Genomic DNA, 20,353 nt, shown 5'->3' on the forward strand with positions numbered 1-20,353 from the left:
CTCTTAACCTGCCACCTATTCAATCCCTTGATTTAATTGGCAAAAAAAATTGTCCTCTCCCTCTCCACCTCAGCTGATGAGTGGTGAGCCATTCTGGTGCAAAATGGCTGCCGTGCATCACCCAGGTGGCAGCCACACATTGGTGGTGGTTGAGGGTGATTGGTTGATATGTTTATGCAATCAGGCAGGAACCAATGGAAGTGCCTTTAGCCAGGCCAATTATTATTTCTTTTTATTTATTTTTTTACTAAGAAAAAAGTTAACCAAATTATTGTTTTGATAGATACTTCTTCTGAGCGGGGAATTTTTTTTCAAGATCCAAAGTTGAAAGGTTCAGATTTTGGTTTTTATTTTATAATCATTGACAGGAAATCATTCAAGATGTGGGAAAGGGCGATGAAGAGAGATTTAGTTATATCCTGCAACCTTCGGCCTTAGTTTACTCAGAAAGAAAGTACTCCTTTTTAGCAGGGTCTGCGAGTAGACAAATACATTTAACAGTGATCGTCTCGAACAATTGTGTAGGCTACTTGATGTTTTGTGTGCATGCCCTGCCTACACAGGAAATTGAACCTGGAGAGTGTTTGAGTAATTACAATAATCGCTCAGTAGATGGCTGTATTGTAGCAAGAAAAGACAGTTCCACCATGATTCCACTACTGTTAACCTTGTGCAACCATTACGATTGACTTGTATTGACAATATTCAAAGTTTAGGCCTGCCTCTGGACATAGACTTGACTGAAGAATAACGAAGTAGTCAAACAAATTCTATATATTCACAGATTATCTGTAAATCCAACTGGATATAGGTAATGATTCAACAACAAATATTAGGTTGATGCGAAATCAGAAAAAAAAAAGTTAGCGACTGTTTCTGGATGTTCTGCTCTCTCAGAAGGGAAAGGGAACGCCAGATTTGTGGAAGGTATTTGAATTGGTTGTCGAATCAGAAATTTGAAGGTTACCTGTTTGTTAGTTGCTACTATTCTTTTGTATTTAAAGTATCGTATGCTGTGATATGAATAATGATTGGTCAATAATAACCACATGAATACAAAGATTAACAAGAAAAAGCGAACTATACAACAGTAAACTAGTTTGATCCCGTTCTAACGAACAACACATCTTAAAAATTGTATTGCCTACATCATGACAAACTTTTAACAAGGAAAATCCAATTGCTTGCTTTCGGCAAATCGGTCTACTACGACTGAGACTGCTCAAAGCAAAAGCGATCCGTTTTTAATAAGCACAAAACAGACACACGACGATATAATTATCGATAGGCCATCTGCACGTTTTAATATAAAGTATTTTATTTTCCCAAGGGCACCCTCGAGTGTTTCTCCTCATCGGTGTGTGTTTCAGTCAGTCTTGGGGCTTTCCTGCTGTCCTCGTTGGTCTGTACCCAGTCTGAACCTATACAAATCGGCGCAACTGTTTTCAGGCAATCGACGACTCGCGTTTTTTTGTTTGTTTTCGGGCTTAGTAAAACACATGCGATCTGGGGCTGCGCTTTAATTTTCAGGCCCGTTGAAAACTCTTGCAGTCACTGACACATCCAAGCCTGGCTCCTGGAGTGTGTCTGATGTCGGACAGATGTTCGGGGTGTTTTCTTCATTATGGTGATAATTCTTTGGTCATCAACACGTCGAGGTCACCCGTGGCCTACCAGACCCTTCGCAATAACTGAACTCACCAGTGCTCTTCCTTCTTGATGATGCTCCAAGTGAATTTTGTCCCTTATTTCTCAGCCTGTGGTCCTCATGTTGACAAAAACCAATATCAGACTCCAAAGCCAATCAAAAGCCTAGAATCACGACTGGATACTGAAAGCTCTCTTACACGTCCACTGAGGAACCAATTGAACAGACCCGATTAATCAGAAAGACCTGTGTCCCAAACATTATGGTGTCCTGACAATGGGGGGGATTGCGTATAAAAAGTGATGCAATTTCTACAAGGTGAAATCAAAATTTATTTTAAAAAATAAATAAAATAAAAAGACACCCTTCAAAGTTGAGAATATTTACTTTAACCACATGTGAATTGCTAGATTACAAATGTAAAATTGTGAAGCACAGAGCCAAAACAAGAAACAATAGGTCTTATATTATGTCTTACAATATTATGGAGCTCACTGTATAAGATTCCTAAAACAGCAGTTCCAGGTACAGGCTTTCTCTTCCTCAACATCCCAAAAGCAGGAGAGAGGCACCTGCAAGCTTCAAACCTCTTTATTCCTTTTTTATTGAAAAAAAAAAGTAATTTTATTACATGAACTGTAAATTATATAATGTCCCCTCTCCCCACGTGTGTGTACATAAATAATTACACAACCTACACACAATAAATGGAAAAATACATGCACAGTACAGACTACATGGTTGTTTTATTATTCACAGTTATTGTCTATCCACTAATACGAAAAAAAAAAAAATTCTGCATCAGATTTAAAGGGATAATCACATCCCCTTCTCAAAGTATATGTACATGAAAAACCTTAGTCAGACATACATGAACTCCAGCAGTTAGGTTATGTGGCTTCTGACACTTTGTGAAAAAAATTCAGGACAAATCTGGCAGATAGCGTAAGAAAAAGTCCCAAGGAAATCTTGTGGATCTTTTCAGTGGAGTTAAGAATTCTGAGAATAACTGAAAGTGGACTTGAGTGCAAAGTCATCGAGGAACAACGGCAGCATAGCTGCGATCGTCATGTTAGCATCTTCATGTACACATCCAGTCAAGAACACAGTAGCCATGGTTGTCAGAGGAATACTTAGGTCATAAAAAAAAACGGAACACTTCTTCCTCTCCAGACAGGCATTTATCTCTCAAACCTCAATAACAAACATGGGAGGACAAAACGATGCTTCAAGAGACATACCGTGCAGAAGTGGAGAAAGCTTTAACGGGGATTAACACGTGGGATTAGCAGTGAACTTGTGTTGACCCTGAGGAAGCAATTCAAACGGCTTCGGGCAGAGAGGACACGCAGCGACAGTTAGGCCACACAGACGCGGCTGCGACAGACATGCGCAGAACAGTTACTGCGGATCGCGCCCGCTTCTGTCGGCATGTTGTGCGAGTAGAGTACGAGTTTGCGTGCCACGCGCTGAAATTAAAACCTCTAGATCTTTTATCCTGTTTTCCCAAAAAGCATCAGGCGTCTTCCTCAGGTACAAAAATAAAACCACACCCTCTGTATTAAAGCATCCGCCCAGATTACATTACCCTCTACTAGGGTCCCACAGGAGACTGCTGACCTTGAGACAGGGTAAACCCCTCTACACCAGGTGTAACTGTGCCAGACCTCCCTCTATACTGTACTAGTACTAGGCAAGGCCCCTGTGGGCATTCCCAAGGCAAGGACAGAGGTGTCCAATGTGATTATTATATATTCATTTATTTTCTTTTTTTTGGGGGGGGGGGGGGGGTGCTTGTTTCATGGCAAATACTCCCACTGAGCCAGGAGAGCCTCTTTTTGGCCCACGTTTTCAAAACATTTCATCATTTTTATATTTCATTTTTGATGTATGTTTTCACTTGGCACAAACCGTTTTCATGCAACGATGGATGTTTTAGGTCTTTACAGCCGTTTCTGATGCCCTGCTGGTTCGACAATGCAGGGGCGTGCGGGGCCCGGTGGTCTAAAGCAAGAGAACAGGCTTAACGTAACGCCAAAGCAGCTTGTACCGTTTCCGGCTGGCGTGTGTGCATATCACTCGATCGTTTGTCAAGAAACGACATGAAAAATTACATTTCTGCTTAGACCCATTTCCGCTGGAGCATGCAACCCAAGGCCGCAGCGCTGAAGTAAAGACAACAGAAAAAAAAAGAATATTTATACAATTTACAATTGTGAATAAAATAGAAAATTGACGTTCATATGTACAGCCCTTGGAAATATGTCACTGGACAAGCTATTCTGAACTTATTTCAAATGTTTTTTTTTGCTTTAGATCCCTAACTCCCAAAGGCCCCCACACCAGCCACTGTAATACCAGCAGGTCGTCAGACACTTCTGTATGGAACTGCCTGGCCCAACTGAAAACATCCACAAAAACAGAAATACGATTCTTTTTTAAATCACAGGACTTCTCAGAGACCTCATCAGGTGTGAAACAATGCCTTTTTTTTCTCATTTATCTGAGAGGCCCCTCGCCCTTGCTCCTTTAATACAGGAAGAATCCATTTTTTAAAAAAAGGCCATCTCAATGGTTAACAGACAGGACAGCCCCAATTGTGCACCCTACAGAAGGGGGGCTGCAGAGAACATGATTGGGGGGGGGGGGGCTGTGCATATGCAGCTGGTGGGGCAGCCAGACTGGAACGCTGAGAGGATGAGGCCAAAAATAACCCAATCACCGGGGCACGGGTACACAAGACCCGGAGCTCTCACCAAATGAGAGCAAGCTACCAGGCGTCCGTGCACACAAAAGACATCAGCCGACACCGTTCTGCTTTTATCTCTTCTCTTTTCTTTTCTTTTTAAATGCGGCTTGGTCACTCCTGGCTGCAGCGAGCCAAGGGTCCAGGATTAAAGCATATTGCGGGCAGGGCAGTCCACTCTGCTCTCAGACTTCATCACGTTACTCTTTCCACAGAGTGATTGCATTGCGCTCTGGTCGCCGCGGCGACGAGCTGCGAAGAAGATTACGCAACGCTGAAACGCTCACAGAGATGTGAGCTTAAAGAGAGAGAGAGAGAGAGAGAGAGAGAGAGGGAGGGGGAGAGAGAGAGAGAGAGAGAGAGGGAGAGAGAGAGAATGCACTGCTCAAAGCACTGGAGTAACACGATTAAGATCAGACTTGGAGATGCAGCATCCCGTTTCAATTACACAGTAATGGCTGAAAAAATAGAGACATCATGCGCAGCGGCTGCATTCAGCCGCCGCACTGAAGCCAACAGTACAGTTACAAAAAGCCCTCTTGATACATTCAGACATCTCGACACTCGGGAAAAAGCATGTCTCTTTCCTTTAAACACTTCACGAGCTCGTCAAAGAACAGGTCTGTCGACAGGCCCCACAGGCCTCACTCCCTGACCATGCGGCATCACCTCCTTGCACTGAAACACATCGCAGTTTTTTACCATTTCATTTTTATTCATTGAAAACAAAAACAAAACAAACAAACAAACAAAACAAAAAAAAAGGACAAGCCAGAAAACTAGTACTTAGGTAAGACTGGAAAACATTTAAATAACAAGGATTCCATGGCGACAGGTATGAAATGAATTCGGTGGGGGAGGTGGTGGGGGGGGGGGAAGGACCGTTATTTACAACGTTTCTCTCTGCAGGTCTGACCGTTGGGAGACACTGAAACACCAGCGATGGAAAAAGGCACTGTCCAGAGAGAAGGACAAACAGGAGCAGGACTCAACCGTAGGAACTCAGCCGCTACGGACCGTGTCTGCGGCGCGGCTGCTCTCCTCCCAGCCGCGAGTGAGCGCGCCCTTCTGTTCAGATCCAGTCGCTCGCGGCTAATTCGGTTACGCTTATCCAATTCGGCTCTCGTTACGCGGACAAACGTCGTGGCAAACGGCGGATATGTACTAACGAGAGTAAAAACATCGGAAAAATTTAACCTCCGGATTCATCAACTCTGAACCCAATTATCTGACCGTGTACTCCCACACACAGGGGACTAAGATGGCTACATTCATCACACTACCGCATGTGGGGACTGTGTGTTAAAAATAATTGGGGGGGGGGGGGGCTTTGCGAACATCATGTACCACAGTTCCTCCAACAGAATCGTCCAACTTCCGTTATTCTTCCACACGTTTCCTTAAAGAAGCAAGTTATGCACACAGGGCCTCAAAGAACTGAGAGTTGAGTAGAACACCCACATCCTCCCAATATCCCACCGTCTTACATCTGCGATCGCTCAGACAAATTCGGGACAGTCAAACTGACAATTCAACCCGATCCCACAGCCGCTAGGTCTCATCCAGACGGAAAACACGAGCAGAACATGATTCACACGAGGGAAGAATGCACCAAGAAGGGAAACAGACAAACACATACATACACTTTATAATATATATATATATATATACTTAAAAATGGAATTTCTCTATTATTTATGCACCCAAGTCTGCTGTACAATCATTCTTTTGCATCAGGTCTCTGACTTTGAGACTGCAGTGAACAATATATATATTTTTTTTCTTTTTCGTAATTTTTCAAAATGGTTTATTTTCAGTTTCTCGACGATCTTGAAATGTTTTTTGACTTTTTTTTTTTTTGTTATTTGCTGTTGTGGTGATTATAACACACAACAAGGGGGAAAAAAAAAAAAAAACAACAGCAACAAGGTGGAGAAGGCAGAGGCAGCTTCGGAAGGCCAGAGACGGAGAAGGGAAGAGAAGGACGTGATTTTCCACGGTGGATTTTTGGCGTGGTACGCTTCCCTCCTCTGACTGCTCCCGGGGCCTTCTGTCCCGTCCCGCGCGCGGACGGCACTGCAGCGCTCAACGCTCTTCGTCGTGAGCTCGGCTCCGCCCAACCGCCACCGGCGAGGGGACGCCGCCGTCCTGCTCTTCGCCTCCTGCTCATCGTTTCCGGGATCTTCCATTCTTCCACGTGGCTCTGAATCTCTTTGGGGTCGGGGGTCGGGGGGGGGGGGGCACAGGGTCGGGGTTGGATGGTGCGGAGGGGGGGGCGGAGTTACATGTTCTGATTGACAGGCGTGACGTAGTTGCGCGGGAACATGCCCGTCTGCCCGTGACAGGCTCCTTTCCACCAGTTGGGGTCGGAGTTGTCTAGAACCTGGATGAAGTCCCCGCGCCTGAAGCCCAGCTCCCCGTCCTCCTGGGGGTCGAAGTCGAACAGCGCCTGGACGTACGTGGAATGCTGGGGGAAGAGAAGGGGGGTGGAGCATGAGCCCTGCTTGAGCGTGCCTGCTAGCTCTGCACCTGTTGCTCGGCTACCAGACTTCCTCTTGCACATTCCTGTCTGCTGCAGGAATGTGAGGCTGACTGACTGACTGACTGACTGACTGACTGAATGACTGACTGAATGGGGCTTTCCTGTGTGGCCCTAATACAGGCAAAATAAAGTCACACACTGGAGCTAAGCCTCTCCATACTGGGACCCGATGGGGGGTTTTAATGCTCACTGCGGGTGCTAATGCAATCCTGAGCTGTTCTTCATGTGCACCACAATACAGCACTGAGAAGCAGCTTCCTCTGGAGCGAGGCCTGTGCTGACAGCAGGGCTGAGGGCCCTTCACCTGGGGAACCTGCTCTATGTCTGAGGGCCACTCACCTGGGGAACCTGCTCGATGTCTGAGGGCCACTCACCTGGGGAACCTGCTCGATGTCTGAGGGCCACTCACCTGGGGAACCTGCTCTATGTCTGAGGGCCACTCACCTGGGGAACCTGCTCGACGTCTCGGAGGAAGATCTGCTGGTTCCGCGACACAGAGGTGGAGCGGTGGTAATCCACCAGCTGGTTGAGAGAATTGAACTTGACCACCCACAGGAAGTACTTCCCTGCTCCGTCACGTAGGACCTTGAAGTGCTGAACGTCGTTTCCAAACCTGAAGGGGGGGGGGGGCAGACGGAACAGCGTTAGACCGACGAGCGCAGCAGAGCAATGCAGCCTTGACACCACGGCAACGAAACACAGCTCAGTCCGGCCTCAGCTCTGACAGGCCCATGAGCTGCATCTGAGTCAACTCCACCCAAGCACATTTGCCAGTTTATCACTACACTGCACCGTATTAAGATTTTTTTTTAAATTGAAATGGTTCACTTCTGCCAACATGCTAATGCTAAGCGCAGTATGAAAATGCCAATATCAAAATGTCAGGTGGTGGGGCGATGGGAGAAGGCAATGTTCCCCCCACTGACAAATGCGGGGCTACGATTAAATGGTCTATTAACCTGAAAGGCTTTCTGTGGTTTTACACATGTAATAAAGTGTGAAAGCACAGTCTGAGACAGCTGCAGGTAGAAAAGGGCATGTCAAGCTAATTGCCTCTGTGCTGAGGCAGAAGTTCAGCTGTAAATGAGGGTAACACAGAGGAACTAAAGAGCAATGAGGGAATGTGACCACTAGGGGGCAGCAATGTGAACTGGTGTAGATTGAGGAAGTAAGATCTGTAATGAACTACACCAAGCATACATGCCTCTGGAGCTCAGGCACTGTACCCTGCTCTGTTGTGTTAGAGTTTGAGTCAACTTTATTAGTATTATGTTTAAAAACATGAAATTTGTCTTCTTGGTGCACAGATAGGGAGTTGTGTAGTAGTACTTGCATTTGTATGAATGCAATGAATCTGTAGGCGTTTACATATAAGCACACAGAAGTCTCCTAGCAAGCCCTCAAAAGGAGTATGAATCAAAATTATCTGTTGGATATGTTGAATTTGTGTCTATGCCAAATACGACGGATACACTGAATGTGTTGTAAATTTGGAATTTGTTGCTAAATATATTAACTTTCTGAGCAGTTGCGTTTGCTGAATATGTTCAAATAGTGAAATATGGAAATACCAAAATGCACATTTCCACAAATATAAGTATCTGTATGTAAAAACCATGCACGTCTTGTTTCTATGCAAGAAAGAAACAGCCAAAGCATCCCATACACTTATTTCATTAAGAACAATCAGTCACTCACAGTCATCAAACTCCTAAAGCTATAACCTATTGCATGTTGTGCATGGTAACAAGTTGCTGTGGACAAGCACAGACCAGGAAGTAACACAGTTCCATGGACACAATGCCCTTCCCTGGATGGGAAATCCCCCAGGGGGTTTTCCCTGGTCAGAATGACCCCTGGGGGCACTGGGCCGGGACCCGTCAGAACAGCGGGCACACGTACAAGGTGAGTGCGGGCAGAGAGGGGCCCTGGGGGATGCTGGGATACCTACTTGACGGACAGGGAGAAGTCGCCCGGCGCGCTCTCGCTCTCCCGGATCAGGAAGGCCCCGTCGTGCCTCTGTTTGTTCAGCATCTCCTCCGCCTTGGCCCGCGGGATCTTCCCGAAAAACCACCTGCAGGCACACCAAGCCGTGAGTCCACCAGAGTAACACATTAACACACGCACAAAAAAGAGAGAAGAATCACACTGCAGGACATGAATGAAAAAGAAGAGCCTCTCTCAATGTCTCAATGTCTCGCTGGGGGGGTGGGAGGGGCACTGCAGGAGTCAGGTTCTGAAAACCCAGCGAGTCCCCTCCAGTACTGTAAGTGACCTCTTACAGTGGAAGTCTCTCGGAGGTCAGGGTGCAAAGCAAAGGATTCTGGGAGGGAGGATACGCCAGCGGGGGGTACAGAGGGAGCCCCCCCGCAGCAGAGTCCATGACAGGGGCTGTGTGCAGGGCTGGCTAGAGCAGCAGCAGCACTGAGGGCCATGTTAACCACGAAACCATCTGCACGGAGGGACAGACAGCTGGGCCGCCAGCATGGAAGTCAACGTGAGCCACAGCCTGACAGCGAGGCGCTGCAGGCTCATCCCCTTTAGCATCCGTGCTCCGTCAGCTCGTCCTGGGAGCAGCGAAGCCCAGGGAGCAGCAGGAGCCCAGGGAGCAGCAGGAGCCCAGGGAGCAGCAGGAGCTCTGTGGCTCACTCATCAGACCGACTGCGCCGGTCTCAGCGCAAAACGCACAACCCTGCGCAGCACAGCCGGTCACCAGGCAGCAAGACCGGCAAGCTAACGGCAGCTACTCACAGCCCTGAGCCAGCTTCACACAGCACAGGGTTCTGTCTGAGCACACACTGGAGGAGCTGCTGTACACGGGGCCTGGTAATCTGTCTACTGCAATGATGCATTAACCACAGTCGGCTGGTATAGGCCCAGGAGGGCAGTGTGTTATGGGACAGTCAGGTGGTATAGCAGTTGCGACAAGGTGGTATAAAATCATAAATAAGGTAAATGTACAGCCTGGTACATTTGTGGCTGAGAATGCTGAGAGCTCTGTGCCACCTCTGGCATGGGTATTACACCCAGTGATTGGCACCCAACATGCAAGAGACGCCAGAGTCCCAGATCTGCACACAGCCCCGCTGAACCCTGACGCTCCAAACATCCGTGCGCTGAGCCAGAGCCACCCGGCTGCCCCTCTAACGGTACGGGACGCCCCCCTCGCCACCTCCCTGCTCCCCGCATGACAGCGACCTTTACAGCTGCCCCCTCAGTCCTTAATGGGCTGGCAGGCTGGCAGGCCCTGGCCAAGGCTTGGCGCCCATCGCAGGGGCGGGGCGGGGCGGGGCGGGGAGGGGGGGCACACGGGCCGAGCAGATGGCATTCAGGAAGGCGGGCACGCCTCACGTGATGGACCCGTCCTGACGGGACAAGCTTCCCGCCCCCCTCGCTTACCTGCTGTGATCGTGCACAGGGCCGATATTTCACTCCTGCTAAAAAGCCTGGCGTACAGTGAGACTGGTGTACAGTGAGACTGGTGTACAGTGAGACTGGTGTACAGTGAGACTGGTGTACAGTGAGACTGGTGTACAGTGAGACCGGCGTCAGTCAGACGGTGGTACAGTGAGACCGTGTACAGTGAGACCGGCGCCAGTGAGACTGGTGTACAGTGAGACCGGTACAGTGAGACTGGCGATTCAGTGAGACTGGCGACAGTGAGATTGTGTACAGGAAACCGCGTACAGTGAGAACGGCGACAGAAGACTGGCGTACAGTGAGACTGGTGTACAGTGAGACTGGTGTACAGTGAGACGGGTACAGTGAGACTGGTGTACAGTGAGACCGGTGTACAGTGAGACTGGCGTACAGTGAGACCGGCGTACAGTCAGACTGGTGTACAGTGAGACTGGCGTACAGTGAGACCGGCGTACAGTGAGACCGGCGTACAGTAAGACTGGTGTACAGTGAGACTGGCGTACAGTGAGACTGGCGTACAGTGAGACTGGTGTAGAGTAAGACCGGCGTACAGTGAGACCGGTGTACAGTGAGACCTGTGTACAGTGAGACCGGCGTACAGAGAGACTGGCGTTCAGTAAGACTGGTGTACAGTGAGACTGGCATACAGAGAGACTGGTGTACAGTGAGACTGGCATACAGAGAGACTGGTGTACAGTGAGACTGGTGTACAGTGAGACTGGCGTACAGTAAGCTGATGGGCGAGCTTCTTTCAGATTCCAGTAAGAGGCTGCTATGCTAATACACACCCAGGATTGGGTGAAGCCCTGTGCAGTCAGCAGCTGGCTTTGTGCAGCTCCACGGCTGACAAGAGGCCGATCTGCGAAACCAGCCACTGTGTGATCATTAACGATCATCCAGCCTCAGTGCGGCATTACTGCATTGAGACCCACAGAGCCGCGCTCACGGCCACCGATGCTTAATTATCCATTTCATTCAGCAGCACTCATGCGTTCGTTCTGCCCCAGGAACAGGGTCGTTTGTTTAGAGGTGATTTTTAGCATAAAGCCTACAGAAGCAGAAATACTTCCTGGGCCTCATTCCCAAAAGCTTTCTTAAATCCTTCTTCCTTTTTCTTCTTGAGGAAATATCCAAGGGAAAACCCCCTCTTAAATGTACAGTACTCAGATGACAGGCGGCGTGCACGCAGTGTTTGGAGGGCGGGGCTTTGGAGGGAGAGTCAAGGAGAGGGGGTGGAACATCTCTCTAAATTTAGCACTCTCTCGCTCATCTCTCCAAACTTACATACTGCACCTTTAAAATTAACTAATTGAAATCAAAATAGAAAGCTAAATAAAAACAAAAACTATGATGTTATTCAGATAGGTCAATGTAGTTAAAATAAATAGCCTATTTAGACCTACCATTGTATTGACAAACATTTTGTTAATGAGGTCTGTAGCTACTCAAATGACCTTGCATAAATAAAGCATTCTAAATATAAACCTTTTCTGTGTATAACCCTTTAAACTTGTTTCCAAACGCACTTCGACTTTGATCATACCAAAGAACAAATTCAGATAAGAATTTATAGTGCAATGATAAGTGATAAGGCAACATTCCCAGAATGATAAAATAGGCTAGTAATGGTAAATGGTAAACGGACTGCATTTATATAGCGCTTTTATCCAAAGCGCTTTACAATTGATGCCTCTCATTTGCCAGAGCAGTTAGGGATTAGGTGTCTTGCTCAAGGACACTTCGACATGCCCAGGGCGGGGTTTTGAACCGGCAACCCTCCGACTGCCAGACAATTGGTCTTACCTCCTGAGCTATGTCGCCCTAGTGATGGTGATAAATGGGATTTTACATTTTATATGTGACATATTCACGATCAGGTGATGCTTCGAAAGCAACAGACTTTCTAACATTTAAAAATGATTAACTGTGTCAGAGTGTAAACAAAAACCGTGAAAATGTGTCACAGTAGTAGGGGAGGAAAGCAGCATTTTGTTTTCTGTTAAAATGGAAAGCGTCATTAGATTACGTTCACATTTGAGACTGCCGCAGATTATATATATATATATATATATATATATATATATATATATACAATATCTATACATGTAATCTATTCACACGGCTGAGTGTTTTTCCCTTACAGAAGCGATTCAGGTTAAGCACCTTACTCAAGGGCACGGTGGTACCGCACCAGCTAGGAATCAGCTCCCCACTCTTTACTTCCCTCACCTGCAGACTGCACCACCCGAACACACGCAGTCGCAGAATGAACGATATCCGACCCGCCGCGCTCCGGACGGACGCTGCCGCACGTGTGCGGAACGAGAACAGCCTTTTCGTAAGGGCCGGCCGGCTGCTTCCCACCGCCGGGACCCCTCGGCCCGATCCGTTGGCGGTTAACGGGATCGTTTATTTTTCGTCGGACCGCGCCGGCCTCGTTAGGGCCGACCTCCTCGTTGATCGCCCGCCCAATCGCGGCCCGGCGACGCCGTCAGGCACTCGGGTCAGAGCGACCCTGAAGGCACGCGGCCCGTTTTAACTAAGGGGGGGTCCCGCAACCTTACCCCGAAAGACCCGGTGTGGGGCGCGTTCCAACCGAGCAGTTACACACCCGATTCCACCAATCAACCGCCGGAGTCTTCGTCAAGGAGCGAGGACCTGGATTAGTAGAATCAGGTGTGTTACTGCTTTGGCTGAAACGAAACCCGCACCGCACCCAACGCTGGTCCTTCCCTGGATAAGACTGCGGGACCCCTTGGTTTAAACCCACCTGGAGAAAATAGGGCGCCTCAGCCACGGGCCAGAAGTACGCACCCATCGCTGACCCCATTCGGTGAGATGACAGGCCAGGGGGGAGGAGAGCAGGAAATGACACCGCGTGTGCAGCTAAACCAATGAGGGACCGCCAGGCTTTTTACATGCCGCCGCCTGTTCATCGACATCACTAACTCAGCTGTGTGTCAACTGCAAAAAAAAGGGGTTCCTCTGCTCCGTTCCTACTGGAGGAACTCCGCACTTCACTCAACCTTCACCACGCAGGGCAGGCTGTGGCTTCAGGGAGGAAAAACCGTCTCGTAAAATAAAAAGGAAAATTCAGCGCGACTGTAGGAAACAGACGTCTCCTTATTTCAAGGTAACTCAAATGGCTTTGTCATTCAAAGCATATTTCATTTAAGCAATTTTTTACTGCTGGGAGCTTTTGACACCTTTTTGTTAATAACCAATAAGCCCTTGCTGCTTTGTGATCACTGCCATCTCACACAGAAGAGCTACAGAGTGAGCGCAGGATGGAGAGGCGACCACAGCAATGAAGCAGAAAGGTGGAGAGAGAGGGGGAGCAAGGGGCTCAGTCACAGAAAGATGGAGAGAGGGGGAGATCAGTCACAGAAAGATGGAGAGAGAGGGGGAGCAAGGGGCTCAGTCACTGAAAGATGGAGAGAGGGAGCAAGGGGCTCAGTCACAGAAAGGTGGAGAGAAGGGCTCAGTCACAGAAAGATGGAGAGAGAGGGGGATCAGTCACAGAAAGATGGAGAGAGAAGGGCTCAGTCACAGAAAGGTGGAGAGAGAGGGGGAGCAAGGGGCTCAGTCACAGAAAGATGGGGAGAGAGAGGATCAGTCACAGAAAGATGGAGAAGAGAGGGGGATCAGTCACAGAAAGATGGAGAGAGAGGGGATCAGTCACAGAAAGATGGAGAGAGGGGGAGATCAGTCACAGAAAGATGGAGAGAGAGGGGGAGTAAGGGGCTCAGTCACAGAAAGATGGAGAGAGAGGGATCAGTCACAGAACGATGGAGAGAGAGGGGGATCAGTCACAGAAAGATGGAGAGAGAGGGGATCAGTCACAGAAAGATGGAGAGAGAGGGGATCAGTCACAGAAAGATGGAGAGAGAGGGATCAGTCACAGAAGATGGAGAGAGAGGGGATCAGTCACAGAAAGATGGAGAGAGAGGGGGATCAGTCACAGAAAGATGGAGAGAGAGAGGGGCTCAGTCACAGAAAGATGGAGAGAGAGAGGGGCTCAGTCACAGAAAGATGGAGAGAGAGGGATCAGTCACAGAAAGATGGAGAGAGAGGGGGATCAGTCACAGAAAGATGGAGAGAGAGGGGGATCAGTCACAGAAAGATGGAGAGAGAGGGGGATCAGTCACAGAAAGATGGAGAGAGAGGGATCAGTCACAGAACGATGGAGAGAGAGGGGGATCAGTCACAGAAAGATGGAGAGAGAGGGGGATCAGTCACAGAAAGATGGAGAGAGAGGGGTATCAGTCACAGAAAGATGGAGAGAGAGGGATCAGTCACAGAAAGATGGAGAGAGAGGGGGATCAGTCACAGAAAGATGGAGAGAGAGGGGGACCAGTCACAGAAAGATGGAGAGAGGGGCTCATTCACAGAAAGATGGAGAGAGAGGGGGAGTAAGGGGCTCAGTCACAGAAAGATGGAGAGAGAGGGGGAGTAAGGGGCTCAGTCACAGAAAGATGGAGAGAGGGCTCAGTCACAGAAAGATGGAGAGAGAGAGGGGCCCCTCAGCCTCAGCCTGCCCAGTCCTCCCACACCCTTCAGGGCTGCCGGGTCGGTGTGATCTGCATCCCACTGGGATGATTTCAGACTGCAATGAAACGGCAATGCAGCGCCAAGGCAGTGGGAGTCGGGAAGAACTGCATGTGCTGGAGACCGAGCTCCAAAGAGCAGCTGAAGCCTGAGGGAGGAGGGAGACTGTGAAAGACTGAGAGAGACTGTGAGAGACTGTGAGAGACTGCGTGAGACTGCGTGAGACTGCGTGAGACTGCGAGAGACTGCGTGAGACTGTGTGAGACTGTGCGAGACTGTGAGAGACTGTGTGAGACTGAGAGAGACTGCGTGAGACTGCGAGAGACTGCGTGAGACTGCGTGAGACTGTGCGAGACTGTGAGAGACTGCGCGAGACTGCGCGAGACTGTGAGAGACTGTGAGAGACTGCGTGAGACTGTGAGAGACTGCGCGAGACTGCGTGAGACTGCGAGAGACTGCGTGAGAGACTGAGAGACTGAGAGACTGAGAGAGACTGAGAGAGACTGCGTGAGACTGTGAGAGACTGCGTGAGACTGCGTGAGACTGTGAGAGACTGTGAGAGACTGAGAGAGACTGCGTGAGACTGCGTGAGACTGCGTGAGACTGTGAGAGACTGTGAGAGACTGCGTTAGACTGCGTTAGACTGAGAGACTGCGTGAGACTGCGTGAGACTGCATGAGACTGTGCGAGACTGCGTGAGACTGTGAAAGACTGTGAGAGACTGCGTGAGACTGTGAGAGACTGCGTGAGACTGAGAGATGGTGTGGGACGAGGTGTGAGACTGTGTGGGACAGGGTGTGAGATGGTGTGGGACGGGGTGTGAGGGTGTGGGACGGGGTGTGAGATGGTGTGGGACGGGGTGTGAGATGGTGTGGGACGGGGTGTGAGGGTGTGGGACGGGGTGAGGTGTGGAGGGTGTGAGATGGTGTGGGACGGGGTGTGAGATGTGTGGGACGGGGTGTGAGATGGTGTGGGACGGGTGTGAGATGGTGTGGACGGGGTGTGGGATGGAGTGTGAGATGGTGTGGACGGGTGTAGGTGTGGGACGGGTGTGAGACTGTGTGGGACGGTGTGGGACGGGGTGTGAGGGTGTGGGACGGGGTGTGAGGGTGTGGGACGGGGTGTGAGACTGTGTGGGACGGGGTGTGAGATGGTGTGGGGCGGGGTGTGAGGGGTACTTACGGATGGGCTTTCATTTCTATGTAGTTCTTTGGAATAAAGCCGTCTTTCCCGTTCAGCTCTGCTTTGTACCAGTTCTGGTCGCACTCCTCATTTAAAACCTGCAAAATAAGGAGACGGATATAAGTGGTGAGACACAGCACCCTTACACAGGGGTTTGGTTAGCTTGCACTGTCCTCACATTGTGCAACAGGAGGGTGTGGATCACCCACACCACCACTACACTGGCATAGTCCATCATGACCCATCCCTGACCTGGCTAGTGCATGGTTTGTTGCACACACACGCACATGGACACACGCAAACACACAGACACACAGGCAAAAGCACACATTCGCACATGGACACACACACAGACACAGACACAGACGCACAAACACACACAGACACAAACACACACGCACACGTGCACACACGCACACAGACACAAACACACGCACACACACACACACATGCACACAAACGCGTGCGCGCACACACACACACACAGCGGCCCTCTGCAGCCCCCAGGAGCGCAGATCAGAAGCATGTTAACGTGCCGTGCTAGCGGGCTGTGAAGCGGAAACGGAGGGGGGGGGGGGGGGGGGGGCTGACGGGCAGGGAGCCCCAGGGCTAGTCTGCACATCACAGGGCCCCAGCGCACCGGTGACTCAGCATTCACACGCAGCCAGCCAGCCGGCCCGGGTTAAAGGCCCCGCCGCCCTCTGTATGCGCACGCTGCCCCGCTGCACCGATCGCGTTCGCTCAAGCCCTGCGCACGCTGCCCCGCTGCACCGATCGCGTTCGCTCACGCCCTGCGCACGCTGCCCTGCTGCACCGATAGCGTTCGCTCACGCCTCGTGCTTCTCCTAACGCAGCGCGCCGAGGCTGAGAGGGCGGTTCTCTTAGAGCGCGGTGCTTCTCAGACTCGGCCCTGGGAGAGCTGGGGTTCCAGAAAGGGAACGGTGCGGGTGCACACACCTGATGCTGCTAATCAACCAATCAATTGGAATGAAAACCAGCACACACAGGGGTTCCCCAGGACCGAGTTTGAGAACCACTGTCTTAGAGCAGTGTTTTTCAACCCCGATCCTGGGGACCCACTGCCCTGCATGTTTTAGATGTCTCCCTGCTCCAACACACCTGATTCAAAGAATAGGTCGTTATCAGGCTTCTACAGAGCTTGATGATGACCCGTTCATTTGAATCAGGTGTGTTGGAGCAGGACCAGGGTTGAAAAACACTTGTCTAAGACAGACGGACGCACGCGAGCCCAAACAGGAAGGGGCGGCGGGGCCCGAGCAGACCGCTCTCTTCACCTCACACTTCCTGCAGGCTGCTCCCCGAGAAGCGCGCTCCCCTTTAAGAGCACCGTGCGCAGCTGGAGCGCAGCGGGACGGCTCACCTGCCCAGCACCCGCCCGGGGGGGCTACAGAAACGCTCTTTTGCGTGCGTTGCGTAACGACCACGGCGATTGCGCAACACGCGCGCGATGAGTGACGATTTACAGCGATCGCTCATCGGTATCGCAAGTTCAAACCGTTAGAACTTTGCAATAAGTTTGAATAGCCAGTTTCACTGGTTGTAAAATGATGAATTCTGGTACCTTGGAATTCCACTTCAACCAACAGTACTGAACAGGGACTTGGTATTTTGGTTTGTGTAATGGAAGCCTATGATGTGGCACTCACGACCCACATGGAACAGAATGGGGGACAGTAAATGGCTGCATTGTCCTGAAAAGACATTCTTTCCTGTGCTTAGACTGTACAGTACACATGCGATTCCCACAACAGAGGCATTTTAAGGGAGCCTGGCATGGGTGCAATGCCTGCACATGCACACACATGCGCGTGCACACACACACGCGCGCGCACACACACACACGTGCACAAACACCCGCATACAAGCGATAGCCTATTTTAGATTGTTTTTATGGAAAAAGAAATGAAGGCAAGCAGAACAAAAATTTATGGTTGCGCTTGGATTTTTTTGAAAAGCACCCTATAATCTCTAAATACAATAAAAATTGTCAATTTCCATAAAGAAATGACTTATGAAACATAGGAAGAGTCTGAGCGATATGACTGCACTGTGGAGGGCATTCCAGGTTACCCTCAGCGAACAGCAGCATCGGGCAAAGACATTAGCGAACGGGAAGATTCACAATGAGAATTCACCGGAAGCATTTCTTCACACGCTTTTCTTCCAAAAAAACACATGCGGATAACATGTCGTTATGGAAACGTATTGTTCGCCAAAGGGCTCCGGAGAGACTCCGGCATCCTTCACCACATCAAAACCCCAACCCAGAAAAGACAGGAGATTCAGGCTGAAATATAGGACGAGGTGAGCCCACCTAGGCTGGAGGTCAGACGCACATGGAGGAAGTGTGTTGGCTAACTATATATAACAATAACACGTGGGCATAAATAGGCATGGTTTCCTGTCAAAAATATCACAGGGAGAGTTTTTTTTTAATTCTTGCTTGAAGGTACGTGGGAAAAAGTAATTTCATAAACCAAGCCAGACACCCGAGCTGCATCCCTCACCACAGTTCTCCTGAGGTCTCATCAAAAAATTGCAAAACAAAGCACTCCAGTATCAGGCTTTCTTTCTTCATTGAGCCGGCAAGACACTGCGGGGGAGGCTAGACGAGCGACTGTGATTGATCAGCAAACAGACAAGGGGGGCGCGAGTGGAGCAGCGCAGTTCAGGCAGTTCAGAGCAGTTCAGGGCAGTACAGCGCAGTTCAGCACAGTTCAGGGCAGTACAGTGCAGTTCAGGGCAGTTCAGCGCAGTTCAGCACAGTTCAGGGCAGTACAGTGCAGTTCAGGGCAGTTCAGGGCAGTACAGCGCAGTTCAGCGCAGTTCAGCGCAGTTCAGCGCAGTTCAGGGCAGTTCAGGGCAGTACAGCGCAGTACAGCGCAGTTCAGCGCAGTTCAGCGCAGTTCAGCGCAGTTCAGCGCAGTTCAGCGCAGTTCAGGGCAGTACAGGGCAGTTCAGTGCAGGTCAGCGTAGTACAGCGCAGTTCAGCGCAGGTCAGCGTAGTACAGTGCAGTTCAGCGCAGGTAAGCGCAGGTCAGCATAGTACAGCGCAGTTCAGTGTAGTTCAGCACAGGTCAGCGTAGTACAGTGAAATTCAGCACAGTTCGGTGCAGCTCAGTGCAGTACAGCACAGCACAGTTTAACGCAGTTCAGACAGGTCAGCGCAGGTCAGTGTAGTACAGTGCAGTTCAGCGCAGTTTAGTGCAGTTCAGGGCAGTACAGCGCAGTTCAGCGCAGGTCAGCGCAGTTTAGTGCAGGTCTGCGCAGATCAGCGCAGTTCAGCGCAGTACAGCGCTGTAGACGTATGGCGGTCAGCAGCAGGCCGGCCGTGGGAGAGGCAGTCGGGTGAAGCGCAGGCCGCAGCAGCAGCATCGGGCTGCGTAACCGCAGCAGCGTGGCGACCCTGCACTGCTCAGATCAGCAGCCGGGCCCAAGACGGGCTGAACGTCCTGCTCTCCGTACGATTTCTGATGTTCTTACAGCCGGCTTACATAAAAATGTGCATATGCAAAAACCTGTCCTAGTTTCCATTCCCCTCTGAAAAGGCCCAGATGGTGACGTGGAGTGGTTTAACTAAGGAGGGTGGGGGAAGGTGGGGGGGGGGGGATGGCGGCAGAAGTGCATGTGAGAGAAGAAAATCCGCGTGCCTCTGCTTTTTCGCCGTGGAGGCCGGAGGCAGAGAGCCTCCAGAGAGGCGCCCAAATGAGGAATATTAACTACACTGCTTTGCCTCCAACAGCTGTCCCGCTAGGCCCCGCTAGCCCCCGCGCGCTCCCCGCCTCACACACAACCCCCGCCAGCTGTCACCGGCGCACCAGCCGCGGCAGGAAGGGGGGGGGGGGGGGAGGGGCGTGGTGCAGGGTCCCAGAAACACAGCGCAGCCGGAAACGGAACAAGATGAACGCAAGTTTGTGTGTGTGTGTGTGTGTGTGTGTGTGTGTGTACATCAGCGTATGCCTGTGTGCGTGTGCGCGCGTGCATGCCTGCCTCCCTGCATTGCGGGGGTTTGGGAAATGGGCGGAAATGAAGGGGACACTGATCCCCCCTCCCTCAGTGAGGCCGTCCCCTCTGCAGCGGGAGCACCGGCTGATAAAAATCATTCAGCTAATTTTAGGAAACAAGGCTCTGCTGCTGGAAAACAATCAGGGCCTTGAAGCGAGCCATCCTTAATCAGCACCCCCTCCCCTCCCACCCCCCCCGGCCCCCTCAGCCCTCAGAGAGGGGGTTAAAGGGGGCGGGTGGA

General features: G+C 50.4%; 1 protein-coding gene across 4 annotated transcripts in view; it reads right to left on the bottom strand.

Moving 5' to 3' along the window:
- Window positions 1–2,375: 2,375 nt before the first annotated feature.
- LOC135248988 (growth factor receptor-bound protein 2-like) overlaps window positions 2,376–20,353 on the bottom strand; it is a 51,920-nt gene continuing 33,942 nt past the window's right edge. For all 4 annotated transcript variants that reach the window (XM_064324149.1, XM_064324146.1, XM_064324147.1 and 1 more), the window contains 4 exons: window positions 16,087–16,184; window positions 8,888–9,010; window positions 7,381–7,549; window positions 2,376–6,861 (listed from right to left, as the gene is read on the bottom strand). In XM_064324149.1, coding sequence (XP_064180219.1) covers window positions 6,676–6,861; window positions 7,381–7,549; window positions 8,888–9,010; window positions 16,087–16,184 — 576 coding nt within the window. In that variant the 3' untranslated portion in view covers window positions 2,376–6,675. The remainder of the gene's footprint in view (window positions 6,862–7,380; window positions 7,550–8,887; window positions 9,011–16,086; window positions 16,185–20,353) is intronic.

Source organism: Anguilla rostrata, chromosome 2 (genome assembly GCF_018555375.3).
Source record: "Anguilla rostrata isolate EN2019 chromosome 2, ASM1855537v3, whole genome shotgun sequence".
Classification (NCBI taxonomy): Eukaryota; Metazoa; Chordata; class Actinopteri; order Anguilliformes; family Anguillidae; genus Anguilla; species Anguilla rostrata.